The 18,888-nt window shown below is 36.3% G+C and overlaps 1 protein-coding gene across 1 annotated transcript in view; it reads right to left on the reverse strand.

Moving 5' to 3' along the window:
* Window positions 1-18,888, reverse strand: part of Hcrtr2 (hypocretin receptor 2) — an 87,616-nt gene that overhangs the window by 21,383 nt on the left and 47,345 nt on the right. Inside the window, exons 2-4 of the mRNA XM_028773613.1 lie at window positions 12,108-12,286; window positions 8,486-8,729; window positions 1,014-1,129 (exon numbers count right to left, since the gene is read on the reverse strand). Coding sequence (XP_028629446.1) covers window positions 1,014-1,129; window positions 8,486-8,729; window positions 12,108-12,286 — 539 coding nt within the window. The remainder of the gene's footprint in view (window positions 1-1,013; window positions 1,130-8,485; window positions 8,730-12,107; window positions 12,287-18,888) is intronic.

Below are 18,888 nucleotides of genomic sequence, written 5' to 3' on the forward strand. Positions count from 1 at the left end.
TTTTCTAATTTAAAATTTATTAGAATTTAAAATCCTTCAATTCTTTTTTCTTTATTTTTTGGAGTTTATTTTATCTTATATCTTATAGTACATTATGAATGGTAGTCAGGACAGGAAATCAAACATGAGTATGGAGGCAGGCACTGAAGAAGAGGTCAGGAAGGAATAGAACTACTATCTTGTGCAGACTGATTTCTTATTCCAGCTGTTCAGGGATGGCACTTGCAATAGTAAATCATTGGTCAAGAAAATACTCAGTGATCTTTTGCCTACTGGACAATCTGATGGAAACATTTTCCCAATTAAAGTTTACTTTTTCAATTTGATTCCTGTTAGACTATATTTGATAAAAAAAACAAACAAACAAATAAATAAATAAATAATGAAAGAAAGAAAAAAGGAAAGGGAAGGAAGGAAAGGGAAGGGAGGGAGGGAAGAAGGGAGAGAGGGAAGAGGGAGGGAGGGAGGGAGGAAAGGAGGGAGGGAAAGAGGGAAGGAAGGAAGGAAGGAGGGAGGGAAGGAGAGACGGAAGAGGGAGAGAGGGTCTGGATAGATGGCTTAGCAGCTGAAAACCCTGGACTGGCAGCTGTTTTTTGTTGTTGTTGTTGTTGAGGATCCAGGTTTGGTTCCCAGATCCACATGGTTGCTCTCAACTATCTGTAACTCCCTCCAGAGTATTTAGTTTCTTCTTCTGGCTTCTGAGAACACCGTGTACAGGTAGTATGCAGATATACATGCAAACAAAATCCTTAAATGTTGCTCCCAGACAAAATATAACTTAGTTAATTATTGTGGTTGAGAGTTTATCAGAAGTGTAGACTTCTTGAGGCAGAATTTAAGACATTTTCTAAATATCAGTAAAACAGTCAAGAGATGTTTTCACATCCAGAGTCTTACTATGTTAGAACAAATAATCCTATGTTAGATCTGTTATATTAATTCAATTAATTTTAAAATTTGTTTTTATATACATTCTAAAGAAGATTCAAACAAAATTATTTGATAATACTGACCTGTCGGCACCAGAGTTTACGGAATATCTGGAGATAAGCCAATACCATAAGACACAGAGGTGCCATGTATGTCACCAGAAAGAAGCAGATATGGTACATCTTTGGGTAAACTTCACCTGAGATGAGAGTCAAACAGTAAAATATTCCATTAAAACATGAGATGACTAACTCCTTGTTTAAATAGAGCTAAATGTAAATACAGTTCACTATGCTTATAAAAATGTAAGTTTCTTCAATGATGGGACCAGTTGTGCTCTTAAATATAAATGTGAAAAAATTGGAAAAGTAAATACAATCAATATTTGTTTTGCTGATTTATTGTCAATATACCTATATTTGTAGCATTCACACATATGTTTATAATGAAATTGAGAACTTTAGGGATTTTACAGTTAATTTTTTATCTGTGTTTTTTCATACCCATCTCACTTATTAGTAATAATTATCTTTAGGATTGTAGTGATTTTCTTGTCACTAATCCTAAACACAAATATATCTATCCCAATGTTAGCATTTACTAAACAATAACTTAATCAACTAATTAATGCAATTAAGCCTAACAATATTTCAAATATTTCAGTATTTCTCCTAAATAAGTTCTATAAGTAATAAATCAGCAATTAGTTATAATTCTAACTGCATGCTATCAGAGCAAAGCAAAGATTTCACTTCATTTTTGCTTTTTCTTTCATTTTTCTTCCTTCTAAAATTACATATTTTATCTTGAAATCAGTGCTGGTATTGATGAGGTGATGATTTAAGTAAGAATTACCCTCATAGGCTCATATGTGAATGCATACTCACCAGGGAGTGACAGTATTTGAAAGGATAAGAAGGATTATAAAGAATGGCTTTGTGTGGGGAATGTGTTACTGGATGGGGAGATTTGAAGTTTAAAAATTCCATCCCAGGCTCAGGGTCTCTTTCTGCCTATGAATATAGCTCTTAGCTACTTTTCCAGCACTGTGTTTGCCTGCATGTGGCCATGCTCCCCATCATGGCGATAATGGACTAAACCTTTGAAACTGTTAAGTAAGGTTCCATGAAATATTTTCTTTCATCAAAGTTGCCTTTGTCAAAGTGTCTCTTCACAACAGTAGAACATACATCTTCTTATCTGGAATTGACTGAATCTAATATTTTTGAGTCTAATTTTTTTTATATTCTTCATTCTGAAATTATCTCATATCTCAGTTTTTCTGTATTGTATTGTATAGATGGTACATAGGCTTCTGGGTGGTGTAACAGATCATTTTGAGGTGTCAGTTTAGAGCCTTTTTGGATCAGAAGACACTAATCCACCTCACTCATTTCTAATTTACTTTCAAGTTTATCTTGTAAAACAAGTCATTATAAAGAGTTATAGAGTTCAAGTACTGGAGTAATAGCTGATAACATTCCCACTGGAAGTGCAGCAGCTTGAACAGAATTTACTAGACCAATTTCAAAGCAACTAGAAGGTCATCCAGCAATTCCCAGGGACCCGAGTGGCTTTGATCTTTTATTTGTCTTAAAAAGTATCATATATCACATGTACTACACACATGTGCATACACACACAAACATACACACAGGCACAGAGAGAGAGAGAGAGAGAGGGAGGGAGGGAGGGAGGGAGGGGGCCGGGGCGGGAGGGAGGGAGGGAGGGAGGGAGGGAGCTTTGAAGCTCGGTGCACACTGAAGCTCTAATACCTGCCTCAGGCGAAACTGAGCAGATGGGGGAAAGAAGATTTGACTGCTAACATTTTTTCTACTACAGTAGTAGATACCATTACTAACAGCAATTTGGAGTTTTGAATGGGTGGAAGTAAGGAGACTTTTGGTAATTTTGTAAAAGTGAAAAAATTAATGACTGACTAGTAAGTATATATTATGATGGATATTTATGCAGAGAAGTTGATCAAACAAAATTATATTCTAAGCTAGAACAAATGTATTACTGAAGAGGTTATAACAGATAATTAGGGAAATGTAATGTCTTAAAAATCTGCTTTACATTCTCAGATTAAGAACTAGTTACAAATTCAAATATACTACTGAAAATTTAAGTTGCGTGTGTTGAAAATATCCTTGAATATTCCACTTGATTGTGGAATATATATATATATATTTATGAAACTTATAATCTAGAATATAGTTACATAAAACTTGTTTTGCTTAAGCACTGCCTGAGTTAGAAAGTGGCATTTTGCAGTCTGGTGACTACAAATCTGTGTCCTAGGCAGCAGATGTTGCTCAGGCAATATAACACTTGCTTATCATGACGTGAGCTTGATCTCTAGCTCTGCACAAAGCCATCTGTAGTGGTAGGCATCTATCATCACAGAGTTAGGGAGGAGAGGCGTGAAGATCAGAAGTTTAACATCATCCTTGCCTGCATGACAAGTTTAGTGCCAGACTGGGCTAACATGAGTACTTGTTTCAAAAACAACAACAGCAGTGGCACCAGCAGCAACAACTAGTATCTTTATTCAACTGATGGAAGGTAGTATCTAAATAAATTCTTGTCTGTATGTATCTATAGATCCATATATTCTATCATCCATCTATCTATCTATCTATCTATCTATCTATCTATCTATCTATCTATCTATCATCTATCTATCTATGTATCTATCATCTATCTATCTATCTATCTATCTATCATCTATCTATCTATCTGTCTATGTATCTATCATCTATCTATCTATCTATCTATCTATCTATCTATCTATCATCTATCTTCTTACCTATTACTATCTGAAATCAAGAAATCAGGAAGAAAAATGGATATTTATGATGTCTTTGAAATCAGAAATTACAGAATAATATTCTTCAGAAGAGTTAAGGCACATTGTCCACCAGGATATTTACCTAATTATACAAAACTTACATTTTCCTCTGTGATACACTTGTCAGGGACAAGTGTGTTAAATGTAATTTGCCAATGTTCAAATTGACAATTTTTAAACTTAATGAATATTTTACAAATATTTATTAATATATATTAATAAACTCATGAGTCAAAACCCATAATTACTCTGATCGTAAGGAAGGTTTACTCAATTTTTCTTTTATCAGACCACCAAAGTACATTTTGTTAGATCCAAGAGGAGGGGTACTTTCAATCTACAATATTAACTGGCTCTGTGGCTTATTCCTGAAATCTTAGCATTCATGAGGCCCAGGCAATAATAATATATTGTTAAGCCGGGCGGTGGTGGCGCACGCCTTTAATCCCATCACTTGGGAGGCAGAGGCAGGTGGATCTCTGAGTTCGAGAGTTCAAGGCCAGCCTGGTCTACAGAGTGAGTTCCAGGACAGCCAGGGCTACACAGAGAAACCCTGTCTCGAAAAAACCAAAAAAAAAAAAAAATAATATATTTGTTAAATCTTGGGATTGAGGACAACCTCGGATTTAGAGTAAGTACTAGGACAGCTTGGGTTACAAAAAGAGTTTGAAGATAGACCATGCTACAAAATAAGTTCAAAGACTGCCTTGGGCTACAATGAGACTCCCTCTCAAATAAAATTGTAATGTCTTGAACAATATTTGGTGGACATTTACATTCATAAAATGTTTGATGAAGCCATAATCAGATGATTATTTCTTGAAGTAAGTGTTAAAAATAAGTAACTTTCTTTAAATAGAGCTTATATTAAGGAACTAAATATTCACTTGCTAGCCAAGGAAGTATGAATATAATTCTGGAAGTTGTTAAGTTTTAAAAATATGAGAGAGGTGACTGATCAAATAATAAACATGGATAACAGTGAAGTCCAACAGCAATGAATTTAGTAGGACACACCCACATTGCATGTTAAAGTGAGCAGCTCAGACACACGTATACCCTGTCTTATTTTCTGCTGGAGGGATTTGTCTTTTTGTTTTTTTAAAAAAAAATGAACATGAAGAATATGATCGTTTTGAAAACATTGGTCCCTGCACGGTCACCCATCCTTCACAATACTGCTGTTTAGAGAATTCCCAGTCATCTTGTACCATGTATGAAAGATATTTATTTGCATGGGTTCCCAAAATGATTTGATAGACAACAGACCAGTGGGAGTTCTTGTACGCTATCATTTGATAATTAAAACAATACCATTTATTTTCATAACCATATTTTTATTAAATTTAGGAGGTAGATTAAAAAATAAGAATCACAGCTAATAAATTAATCTCAAGTAGAAGATACTGTACTCTACAGCCAATGTTTTAAGTTGGACTAAAGAGCATAGAGCATTATGGAGAAGTACATTATAAACTATGTGCTTTTCTATGATGTGTGGTATTTTGAATTATGTTTTTTTGTTTGTTTTGTTTTTGTTTTTGCCAAGTTAACATAAGCTAGAGTGACCTGGGAAGAAGGAATTTCAATTGAGAAAATCCTTTCACCACACTGGCCTATAGGCAAGTCTGTGGGCAATTTTCTTAATTACTGATGTTGCAGGGTCCAGCCCATTATGGGCAGTGCTATTCCTGGGAAAATGGCCCTGGATTGTATAAGAAAGTATCTGAATAAGTCATGAGTATCAAGCCAGCAAGAAGTGTTCCTCCATGGTTTGTACTTCAGTTCCTGCTTTCAGGAACTCTTAATTTCTTGCTCTGACTTCCTTTCATGATTATCAAACTATAAGCTACAATAAAGTTTTCATCGCACAAGTTGGTTCTGGTCTTTATGTTTATCACAGCAATAGAAAGCAAACTAAGAGAGTTGTAATGCCTATGCTGATCTTTAACGTTTAATTTGGGCTGGAATTTTAAATAGGCTCTATGAACAGGAGTATTCTGTTTAAGAATGGTAATGTTACTATATGAGATAGCTAAGGAGTTAAATGATCAGAAGCCATTTAAAATTATTTTCCACTCTTCTTGAAATCAATAAATTATAGGTAATTTGAAATGAATATCTGAAAAATAATAGTTTTATTGTTTGTTTATTTTATGGATTATCATATTAATTCAGTATCAATTTATTTTGTCCCTAATAATCATTTTGAGTAACTACCAAATTATCTTCAAGTAGTTTTATCAATGATTTTTGAATATTTGTATGAAAACCAGATAATAAAATACTAGAAATAGAAATAAATTTTAGTTACAGTTTATTTGTCATTTAAAAATATTATGTGTAGTTATGTGATATAAACAACACAACATTACATTTATGGATAGGATTCTGTAGCTTGGTAATTTTTTCATTAATAGAGTTAATCATGCTTGATCATGTGTGGGGGCTATCGTTTATATACATTCATGAACATATAAATGAAACCCATTGCCAAAATACCTTAGAAAATCTTCCCTGACACTTAAAGGGTATTAAATATTTACTCTAATTGCCCTTTTCATTATCTCAAAGAATGTCCACATTTCAATAGGTCTCTGGTAATTGACATGTACGCACTGCTTTCTAATTTGAACACATAGTATAATCTCTGTAGGGCTCAGTTTAGTCATGGATTAAGAGAGAAGGGTCAGGGTATGGGTTGTAGGATGCTTTTCAGCAATAACTTACTGTAAAGAAATCATGTAACACATTTCAACTCTCTCCACCAAAGTCATTTTCTCAGGCTGCCTGTGCCCCACAAGTTATGCCTTCTCCCTTGCCCACTTCTTCCTTAAGATGTGGGCTTCAGTGCTTGGGTTTCAGCAGCACATCTTTTCCTTCCCTGGGGTACCCATTCCCTGCTCCCAGCTGTCAGAATTCATATTCATCTTTAATGCTTGTTGAAATTTTAGCGACGTCTTTGTAAACATTTGCCCAGATTGCCAGGGCTGAAGGTGTTATCTCCTTTGCGTCCCTAGTACTCGGTACACAAGTCCATTAATCTCACAGTAGTTTGTCTTTCGGCCTTACTGGAGAATGTGCTCTATTAGGCAAATGCCTAGCACACTCTAGATGCTGTAGCTGTTGTTTGAGCATTAAATAAATGGGACATGGACACTTAAGGAAAGTATTTAGGAGCTTTCCATGCGGTTTATTTTTTTCCGTAATATTAGAGGGATATTTTATTAAGAAATTGAAGACTGAAGAAAGCAAAAGTATCACAATGTTAGGAAAGAAGGGTAAAACTAATTGAAAATAATTCAATACCTTGAGTAACAGAAAATTCAAATTGTATATTTTTATTTATTATAGTTTTTATTTATTTGCTTTGGTTGTTTTAATATTTTTCAGTCTCTTTTAAAACTGAGTATCAATGTGCAGCCTAATCTGGTTTAGGATTCAGGATCCATCTACCCTAGCCTCCCAAGTCACCTGGCTTGATTCATCTTTCTAATAAGTGTGACTGCATGTTGCATGTATATTTGACAATCATTCTTTCCTGATGTTTAAATTCTGTAAGCATGAGCCATGGTAATGCAATTATCTAAAAGAGGAGGATTTGTTTCTCTCATGTGTAGCTAGTACATGCCATGCTGAAATGCATGGTAACCTTTTGTTATTTTTTTTCTCTGTTCATATCTGTGTCTCTGCCATGCATGGCTGGGTGTGTTCCCATTGCTAGAAGTTTTGAGGCAAAGAATCACAATGCCTCTAAAATTCTGCTTGTTTATATTGCTATCATGGGTGCTGGGTATGTACAGATGTATACCATACAGAGGTGATTCCTAACTGTTATAATTTCTCACTCAGTGATCAGGGATCTCTGTGATACTGAGATCCTCTAAGAAAACTGAAAATAGACCTTTAAGATATGTGTGTTCTATTACTCTTCCTACAACTCATCCTTAACATACTGTTTTTTCTTCCCCTCTCACAGGGCCCTTTCTAGTTTTTTGGTATCTGCTTTGCTTTATTTGCATGTAAATTCACATTTAAAAAATTAAATGCTAAGATACACACATGAGAGAGCACATGTAGCAGTTGTGTTTCCTAGCCTGTGTTTACTCCATGTAATATTTTCTATCTCCATTCATTTTCCCTGAATATTTTATTTTTCTTTATGGTGGGATAAAATTCCATTGTAATATGTATTACACTTTCTTACATGTCTATGCTGATTATGGTTTTATTTAATATTATGAGTAGAGTAAGAATAAACATAGATGCTCAGTATCTCTGAAATAAAATACTGAGTCCTTCAGGTTTATGTCCAGGAGTGAGAAAACTAGGTTATATATAATCTCTATATTTAGCTTTTGAGAAAGCTTTCATAATGATTTTAATAAACTATTAATTTGGAATTCGATTTGTTTCATTGACTAGTTGTTTTAAAACTATAATAATTAAAAATGAGTCATTGAATAAACTCCTAGATTCATTTTTACTGTAAAAAACACGAAAATTAAAAATTGTTCATAAAGCATATCCAAAGGACTTAAATAATTTATGCAAATTGTGCGTTTCAACTTTATTTTCACCCCTTTGCTGAGCTCTTTTAAATGTATGTTAGTAAAGTGTATAAGACCAATTTAGCAAAGATGCTGATCCAATATTTGCCACTACCATGTCAAGGTGAACACATGGATGAAGCCTACTTACCGCCCCAGTGTTCATCACATACTGTAAAGAGGGTGGTCTTATTGGCTAGGCCAGGGAGCATGCTGCTACACTCCATGACAATGGCTTGAGGAATCATTATGATGCAGGAGACGATCCAGATGACAACAATGCTGTTTCGAGCCCGTTTGGCTGTGCTCTTGAACATCAAAGGGTGGCAAATGGCGTACCATCGGTCCAAGGCAATGCAGCTCAATGTAAGAACAGACACAGACACTGACACAGTCTAGAGGGAGAAGAAAGGAACATGAGTCAAGAGAATTACTAGGTGTCTGAAAGGTACCTTGAGAACATTTGATGCATCAGGAAAGATGGCATTCAGGGTGGCCTGCTCTATGTATTAATTCACAAAAATATTTTTTGTGTTAAGTAATAATGAAAGTAGAAATGTAGGAGCAAGTGAGGAAACTTTGTATTTCCTATTTCCTTTCAGATGTGAAGTAGTAGGTGTTTTGAAACTTTGCAGTTTTCTCACACTAAATGCTAAGTTTATCATGTTTGAATAATTCCTATCTTTACTTTGTTTTGCAGCTTTTGTACTGCCAGGGTAAGTAGTGTTTATTCTCCCTCCGAGGAAAAGAAATTATACATGTGTTCTTCTGCAGCTGAAAATTCTTTTTCAACCCTAATGACATAGTATTGTGCATTTTAAGTTACCATGTAGGCTTTCACATGTTACATTTCATTATTGTAGATAAGTCATGGGTATCTTATTTCTTATTTTTAAATTAAAAAAAAAGAGCACTTTGTATCAATGATTTTCAATATATTGGAACAAATAAAAGCCTAAATCGCATTAAAAGAGAATTCTGTATGTGAGTATGTGTGCTATAGTTTACTCACTGACAGAATTAGTAACTTCTTCCTAAAAAAAAGAAGGTCCTCCTAGTACAGACTTGTATGTAAATAACAACATCACAAGTGATTCTTCATTTTGGAAATGGAAAGAAATAAACATTTCAACCCTGTTGGTTCCCACATAATTAATATATGGACCTGTCTTTAATACATGATTCTGTTCTGGATGAAGCATTGATTAAATAGGATTGTAGAATTAATTGAGATGCAAAATGTCTAACTCAAGGCTTCCACACAAGTCCTGTGTATTTTCTTTTATTCATTATATTTAAAATGATGATATTATTCATGATACTATATTTATCATCTTACTTAGGGTTTTCAAGAAAAACTACTCATAGATAATCTAACTAAACCCATAGATTTTCTCAACTCTTGGAGGGTAATTTTTTTATAAGTTAATCTTATGTTAATTGATGACTGTTGAGAAGTTTAGACACCTTCAAATTTCTTTTAGTGAATTCCCTGCTCCCCACAACCTCTTTCTCTTTATGTTTCGGAAGCCAAGGACCTTAGTCCCCAGATTCCACTTTTAACGTGGGTAGCAAACGAATTGTCTAGATCTGTAGGGCTGCTGTTTTATGACTGCTGGGACAAGGCTATGTTTATTTCTTCCAGCAATTAGAAGTGCAGATGTCCATCAAGGCCTCTCAATTTGTTATTCATGTATTCTGATCAGCCTGGTGGGTGAAATGAAAGCAACATGGCTCAAATTCAAATGTTATTTCTAGTATGTTTCACAACTAATAAACTGTAACGATCAATTCATATAAATTTACTTCAAAGACTGACATTCAGTTCCAGAATCAAACTGGATGTGTTGCTTTCTTTGGTGTACATAAGGTGAAAAGTTATACTGGTCTATTTCTAACATGGAAAACTGTTGAATCTGACAGTAGAATCCATTGAGTGGGCTTTGTCAACCAATGATTTATTTCAGTTCCTATGTCTGTCAATGTCTTAAGTGCATTTAGTGTGTAATTAGCATCAACTTTATAAGATATTCTTGCAAAACATAAAATTGCATCTTATTATGAGTGATTGTGATTCCTCTCTTTCTCTTACCCTCCCTCCCTCTTTCCTTCCCACCTCTCATGTCAGCCTGAACCTAGAACTTAGAAGTGAACTGTAAATATTGTGAATACAGACAGTAGAAAGAGATGTTGGGAATTTCTGCCTTTGGGTATCTTGGTCCTTCATATATATTCTGGGTATTTCATTCAGAAGGTAAAGCCTGAGGGGACTTTTTAATTATTACATATAGATGTTCCAGAAAGTTCTCAAAGACCTATGACTAGACATGAGTGTGGGTGATAGGGCCTATTGGGACAGGAGGATGTAAGATATAACTGGAACAAACAGTCAAGTCTGTCTGCCTGTCCACTGCCAGTTACCCACTCTCATTCATTTGTTCTTTTCCTGCCATTTCCTGTTATGGGCCTCTTCTGAAACATTATGTATTGTAAAAATATTTTAAAAGAATCAATTACTCCAGTCACTATTAGTGAATAAAGTATATAATGGTTGCTTACCAAGGATAGATGTTATTGGTCATGGAACTGCAAATTATTAAAGATCTAAGAGGCCTATTTTAATTATTAAGTTGATTTTTTTCCATTTATAAGATTCTTAAACAATTTAAGAATTTGTCAAAGTATTATAGAATATTACTCATAAATCTAAGATGTATTGTTTTAGAAGAAAAACAACATGTAAATCGTTTCAAATTAGTAAAAGCTAAATACAACCTACAACTCCTGTGTAGCTTCAGTACATAGAAAGTGTATTATATACATGTATACAAAATATTTAAGTCGTGCATTAGGGATAAAAAGCAATTAGTGTTAGGCTGTGTCAACTAGAAGAAAAAATACTGGACTTGAAATGAAAGTACTATCACTGTGCCTCTGTGCCCCTGAAACACAAGGGAAAAGGTAAGGAGGTGAAGACTGGTTTTGCTAGCACATGAATTTCTTGATGCACTTGCATGCTTCTAACAAGAGGTTGAGGTGAATGAGATAAGTGATGGGTACAGTTTGTTTCCACATTAATTTTTCTCTTGTGGCGATGGATAAGCTGGACACTCTTTATCTGGGAGCAAGAATCTCCCTTTGACCCTTGTCATTTAGAACTTGCTCATAAGTTGCGCTAGACAGAAAAATGATGCATCGCTTTGTAAGATCATGATTAGGTAATCACATAGCCAAGAGACTTACGTAAATGATCTAATAATCTGTCACAACCACTATCTGAGGTGGATCTTACTATAATTACCATTTTGGGTAAGTGAGTGCCAAGAGTCTATGTATTTTACTTAATAGTGTGCCATCTAGAGATGGCAGAACTGACATTCCAAACCAGAACTGATGTCCAAAGTTGCCCTTCACTGACCACATACCTCTCAATTTTTCAGGAAGAAAAGAAATCATTAAGAAAACCTGATATACTGATTATTGAAAAATAAATGTTCATGATTATTTGAGCTAGGATTGTCTTAATCATTAGTTTGTTCAAATCATCTATTTTATGATGACGACTGTGAAATAATTAACAGCATTACTGCCTCAATTTTATCCAGGCATGATTTATTCAGTAATTCTCAAGTATTATCATCCTTAAATTGTTTACTTCCTGAATATCTATATTTATTTATTAACTAATTAACTATTTTACCAGACCGTAATGTCATTAATTAAAAACATGTAAAAAGGCTCAGAACATGTAAAAGAGTTTAAAGAAGAATTACCTGTAAATAAGGAATGACCTTACAGAGGGACTGTCCAAAGAACCAGGTCTCAGTGATATCAACAACGAGAGTGGCTGGAAGGCAGGTGATGGTCACAAGCACGTCTGCCAGGGAAAGGTTGACTATGAAGTAGTTGGTGACTGTCCTCATGTGGTGGTTCTTCCACACTGCCACACAGACTGACAGAGAAAGAAAAAGGGATAGGAATTAACATGACTTCGAAGTCCATACACATGTGCTGAAAAACCCACACATGTGTGTTTAAAGCTGTGCTGCTGTCTGTCCATCCATTAATATCTGGGAATTTGGAATCTGTGGTTCACTGACCCAACACCTGTATTTTCTATTCATATGGCTGTTCTGTTTACTTCTTGAGTTGTATGTCAAGTCAAAGAGCAGCTTCTGATTGATTTTTCTATTACCTTAGTACTCAGTATGTAGAAAAATATCAAGAAATAGTTCTTGGGCTAGGTATAGTAGCACATGTTCTTAATCTTAGCCTTGGGAGGCAGAGGTAGGCAGCTCTCTGTGAGTTTGAGATTAGCCTGGTTTACACAGTGAGGTCCAAGTCAGTCAGGGCTACATAATAAAACTCTGCCAAAATTAAAATAAAAAATTGATGAGTCAGAGTTGAACGAGGAGGATTAGAATTAGTAATCTTCAAAGAACCCTTGTGATCACCTCACTCGTGGCTTTGATCCATGTCTCCCCACAAATTGCATTATGGACAACCAGGAGAAGAAAATATTAACTATTGGAGAGACAAACAAAGAAACAAACAAACAAAACAGCCTTCTACTACCCACCCATTACTCAACCTCAACTTTTGCCAAATACTTAGCCAAATATTTAGTTCATGTACTTATATTGTGCTATTTGGGCAAATCTTACAGGAAGACATCAGGAATATTTTTGTGTAAGAAAGTTGAGACAAAGATATTTGTTGGAACTTTTAAATACTCACAAAGTATGAAAAGTAGTAAATTGCAAGTGGTAATTGTGTCCTTACCCACGAAGCTTGCCTTCGTTTTTGAAAATGAAGAGGTTATAATAGAGTAAATTTATATTCTAGGCTCCAATCCTCTCTTTATTACTCTTGATGCCCTCTGAACATCATGCTGAAATCTGACCTGGTTGGCCTCCTTACCATACTGTGGAACCTTCCTTCTTTAATGCTGTGCTAGCCCGCTCAACTGGTTTTTACAGAAAGAATATCAATTACTACACACTGTGCCCTCCACCTGTTTGACACATACAAATTTCAAAACTACCAGTTTCAGAATCTATGACTGCACACAGTGCTAGCTTCATCTGCTAATGATTTTCAGTAAATGGAACTGTGATTGTGTTTCCAGGGTATCCTTAACCTGCTAGGGTTGTCATGGAAATGATGCTGTGATTGGAAACCTTAAGTAATGGCATAGAAATAAAATCACCTTGTTAAATTTAAGTGTCTGAGTAAGAACTTATTTTTGACAATCATCTACTGTAGAGTGAATATCTTGTGTATTGTATGAGTGCATTGCCTGTCAATTAGAAAGCCTATGGCCCATGGCTAAAGCAGAAAATAGAGGTGGAACATCCGTTAGGAAAAAGAATTCTGTTACCAAACCCAGACACTATTGTGGAAACCAAGAAATGCATGCTGACAGGAACCGGATATAGCTGTCTCCCGAGAGGCTCTGTTAGAGCCTGACAAATACAGAGGGGATGCTCACAATTCAACTATTGGACTGAGCACGGCATCCCCAATGGAGTCCCCAGTGGAGGAGTTAGAGAAAACTGAAGGAGCTGAAGGGGTTCGCAACCCCATAGGAAGAACAATAATATCAACCAACCAGACCCCCCCAGAGCTCCCAGGTACTAAACTACCAACCAAGGAGTACACAAGGAGTGATCCATGGTTCCATCCACATATGTAGCAGAGGATGGCCTTGTTGGGCATCAATGGAAGGAGAGGTCCTTGGTCCTGTAAAGGCTTGATGCCCCAGTGAAGGGGAATTCGAGGGCGGGGAGGCAGGGGGTGAGTGAGTGGGTGGACGAATACCCCTGCAGGGGACAGGGGTGGGATAGGGAGTTTCAGTGGGGGGGGGGCAACCAGGAAAGGGGATTATATTTGAAATGTAAATAAAAAATATCCAATACAATACAATAAAATAAATTTAAAAAAAGAAAGAATTCTAGGATAGAGTCCAGGGGAAAAGACATGAGGAAAAGGATGCATGCCAGCCACATGGCAAAATGGAGGTTAAAATAATTGGGTCATTTTAGTTATGATTTAGTCAGATTAGAGCCTACCTATATGGCCAAGGTATTTGCAAATATATTTTGAGTCTGAGTCTTATTTCTGGGAGGGACTGGGAGGAAGAACCAAAGCTTAACTTCTACAAAACTATGTGACTTAGACCTAGAAAAGAACATGCAGTTAGTCCTGCTAGCCCCCAAGCCTGTATGGAAGATCTCCCTTGCTTTCTCCTAGCTTTTTGTGGTCTAATCTGCATACCTTATATGTGTAATTCCAATCTCTGCATCAGTGATCTCATGACTCTCTCCCTTGTCTAGATCTTTGCCCAGTCATCTTACAAGATCATATTCATATGGGGTTACAGGTTCACCCTAGTACAGTTTAACATCATCACCACAAATTCCATCTTCAGTGACCCCATGTCCAAAGAGATGGAAAGAAGACTCAGTGACTAAAAGTACCAGCTGCTTTTTAAGAGGACCTGGGTTGGATTCCCAGCACCCATGTGGCAGTGGCTTAGAACTGTCTATAATTCCAGTTCCAGGGGATCTGTGCCTTCTCTTGGCCTCCCCAGGCACAAGATATGTACAATATACAGAAATATATTCAGGAAAAAAGTCATACACATAAGACAAAAATGTAAAGAACATGTATACAAAGAAAGCCACTGTCTGAGATAATACAGACCAGGATTTCACTGTATCTTTTGGAGTTAAGGGGCATAACTGAACACTAGCTATAATGAATTTAAAGTATTTAAAGATCACTGTTATGGCTATCCTCTCAATCTTTTCTTCTCTGGCTGAATCTGTAAGACTCTCACATACACTCATCACTTTGTATCACTTGTCATTCTGGTCCCTGTACTATGAAGACATCCAGGTTATTAATAAAGTCTCTCAATGAGCCATATGTAAATGCATGTGCTTCTAGGTGTAGTGTTGAGAAAAGAAAAAAAAAGATAGAAAACTGCTGTTTTCTATCTCAGTGTTATATCTCCACTGACATAGTGCTATACCTATTGATGAGGGCATTGCTCAACCTGTATCACAGAAACTTCTCTTTTGCAGTGAACAATAATTAACAAAGAGACCCAAACTGGATAGTGTGAAGATTTTGCAGCACTCATTCCTAAATGGGATGTCTTCATCAAACCCCTCCCCTTAAGGCTCAGGGGTCTATGTGAAGCAGAGGAAGAAAGAATGTAAGATACAGAGATGCTGGATGGCACCAAGGATACAGTATATTCCAGACAAAACAACACTGACGCACATGTCAACTCAGAGACTGTGGCAGCACAGAGGTAGGTGGAAGACAGGCAAGGTCTCAGCACTGAGAGGGGAAGGGAACACTGAATCCCACAACTGACCAAGAAGCCATTTTAATGGGGTGACACTGCTTATATCAACCATAATCTAGTGTAGGCTATGTCCAGCAGTGGGCAACACAAAAACATAGATTGGGTTTTCTTTTTGGTGTGTGTGTGTGTACACACGTGTGTGTGTGTGTGTGTGTGTGTTTGAGAGAGAGAGAGAGAGAGAGAGAGAGAGAGAGAGAGAGAGAGAGAGGAGAGAGGGAGAAGTTGAGTGGGTAAGGAGATGGGAAGGAACAGGAGGAGGTGGGAAGCATGATCAAAATATCTGAAAAAAAAAATAGAACCTCAAACCATAGACTGTTGCCAACCATATTAAGATAGGCATTCTCATTTCAGCTAACATAATTAAGAAAATCCCTCACAAACACTTTGCCCAAAGGCTTGTCTTTTGTGATTCTAAATGCTGGAAAATTGAAATTCAACATGAATCATCACACATTATTATGGTAGAGGTTAACAAAAGGGAAAAAATCAATAAAGAATATTATTAGGAGTGTCCTGGAGCAGTTTATGTTAGAACTTTATGTTGGGTTGTATTTTACTGCCACTAAAATTAAGGGTAGTGTTTATATTATATCTGTTCAGATATTTATAGATTACGACTTTGCTTATCCACAAGGCTTTGCTTCTCTTGAACTTTCACCATTCTACTCATACGCAGCAAGCTAGCTCCACAACTCATAGCCCTGGCCTCACTTGTCAAAACATTCCACATGGTCAGGACCTGTTTCTAAATGGCCTGTCAGCTACACACAACCCTATAGGTATGTTTCCTGATCTGTTCACATGGGTGTTTGTCTGTTTACTTGCCCATTCAAGACCAAAAGATACAACAGTAACCACTCTGTTCTTCCACAGAATGCCAAATTCATCCAAAACTAGATTCAAGCCTTTACTCAAATTTAATATTTCTCTGAAATGTAATATCCTTCCTTTTCCCGCAGTGACCAATGCTTGAAATCTCCGCAATGTCTCCCACCTGCCATGTTTTTTCCTACTCCTATTGAAAATATCCAGTGTCACTGTAACCATTAGCAACAGCAATGTCATGGCCTCCTGAGAGCTCCTGGTAAAACATCTGCTTTTATCTTTATGGATGGCATTCTTTGATCACATACTCCAGTTACATTAACTCTTTATCTTTCACAGGAATCATTTCTGTAGGAAATCCTTATCCAGGTTTTCTCTTTTTGCTAAATTAATATTTAATTATATAATTTCCCACTCACACTTCCCTCCAATTCCTGCCATATTTCTCTGCTCCTTCTCAAACTCACTGCTTCTCTTACTTTAATTGTTATTACATATATGCATAAATACGTAAATGCAACATGTCAAGTGTGTTTAATGTTCTAGGATATATTTTGAGGGGGACCACATTACATTAGAGAATCAATTGGGGGCTCACCCCAATGGAAGACTAGTTCTATCTCAGTAGTCCGTGCCTGCCTGTAGTTCTTTTCTAGGGGTGAAAACTTGTGATGTCTTCCCCTTCCTTGGTATTGTCATTCTTCATGTCTTTTTAGGCATCCATGCAGATAAAACATCATGGATATAGATAGCTTCCCCGTCATTTTAGGATGCAATAGCACAGCTTATTTCCAGTCCTCTGGCTTTTGCAATTTTTATACTGCTCTTGCCAAATGTCTCCTCAGCTTTAGATACTGAGTTTGTGTTGTTGGTGTGACAGTTTGTCCTGAGAACTTTATGATCAGGTCTCTGTATTTTGATCAGTTGTAGCTTTCATTGATGGTCTTCTCTGTTCCAAAGAGAAGCTTCTTTGATAAGGGGTATGAGGTATACATATCTGTGAGTACATGGAGGAGTGTTTAGACTTAGAAATTATACTAGCTTATGAAGGTGGCAGTAGTGGATTTTTTTCTATTCATGACTTCAATAGTTCCAGGTATTTGGCTAGGTTTACAGTACTAGGTATGATTTCCCTCCTGTTGAGTAGACTTTAAAACTAATTAGATATCTTTTGGTTACTGCCAAGATGAGTGGCACTTTTGTACCTTTAAGGATATCTTATCATTATGGTCACTGTAATGGTTCACATTTATAGGCATCACAGCTGGATAGGATTATTGATTTCTTCCCTTCCTTTGCAGCTTGTGTTATGAAAGTCAGTCCTCAGGGAGGAGACAGTGTATCATATTCAGCTTGACTCTTTTGAGTCTTGGGTTTTAAATGCACATTGTTGTCAGAAATAAGAATCTATGCTCAACTTCTAGGAGTCAACCAAGGGCAGATACAGCCATATTGCTTTGGGAAGTCTCTTGGACATACGGGGCCAACAACTCAAAAAGGGTTTTCCATTGTTGGGTAATAGGGTATTTGTCAGTCTATGATTCTTGAGGGGAGCATTATCACTCCAAAAAGCATAATCTTATTGAAAGTATACACATATGCTAATATATACTTCATGTAATTTTAGAAAAATATGAAATAATATGATTCTTCATGAGATTTTCAAACACCCTTGATGCCACTTATCCCTTTTCCGTCCCTCTCCTTCCATATACACATCCTCGTCACCTCACTCACATTTCTCCCATTTTCTCCTTCATAGCACCTGATTCCCTCTAGTCTCCTCTTTAGCACTACCCTTATCCCATGGTCCAGTTTTACCTTCTTGGTTTCTGTGGTTACTCCAGCTGATACACTCACATCTGAACATTTAGAACAAGGAATAAAAGATGAGGGAAAATATGTGCTATTTGTCTTTCTGAATGTACATGATACAGTATACTATTTTCAATTTCCATCATTAATCCACAGACTTCATTATTTATTCTTTATAGATAAAGAGTATCCCATAGTGTATATGTGCCACATTTTCATTATTCGTTCATCAGTTGAAGGACATTAAAACGGTTATTTTCCTTTCTTTGCTATTATAAATAGAGTGGCAATGAACATGTCTAAGCCAGTATCTATGAAGTAGAATATTTAGTTCTTGGGTATATGTCAAGGAGATGTTCAGCTGGGTCATATGGTAGATTTATCTTAGCCTGTGAAAATTCTCCACCTTGATTTCTAGAGTGGCTATACCAGTTTTCAATCTAAGCCATGATAAATGAGCGTTCCCTTTCCTCACTGTCTAACACTGATTCTGAGTGGTTTTATTGATCTTAGACATTCTCATAGGGGTGAGACAA

Source organism: Grammomys surdaster, unplaced genomic scaffold, assembly GCF_004785775.1.
Source record: "Grammomys surdaster isolate TR1022 unplaced genomic scaffold, NIH_TR_1.0 231, whole genome shotgun sequence".
NCBI lineage: Eukaryota > Metazoa > Chordata > Mammalia > Rodentia > Muridae > Grammomys > Grammomys surdaster.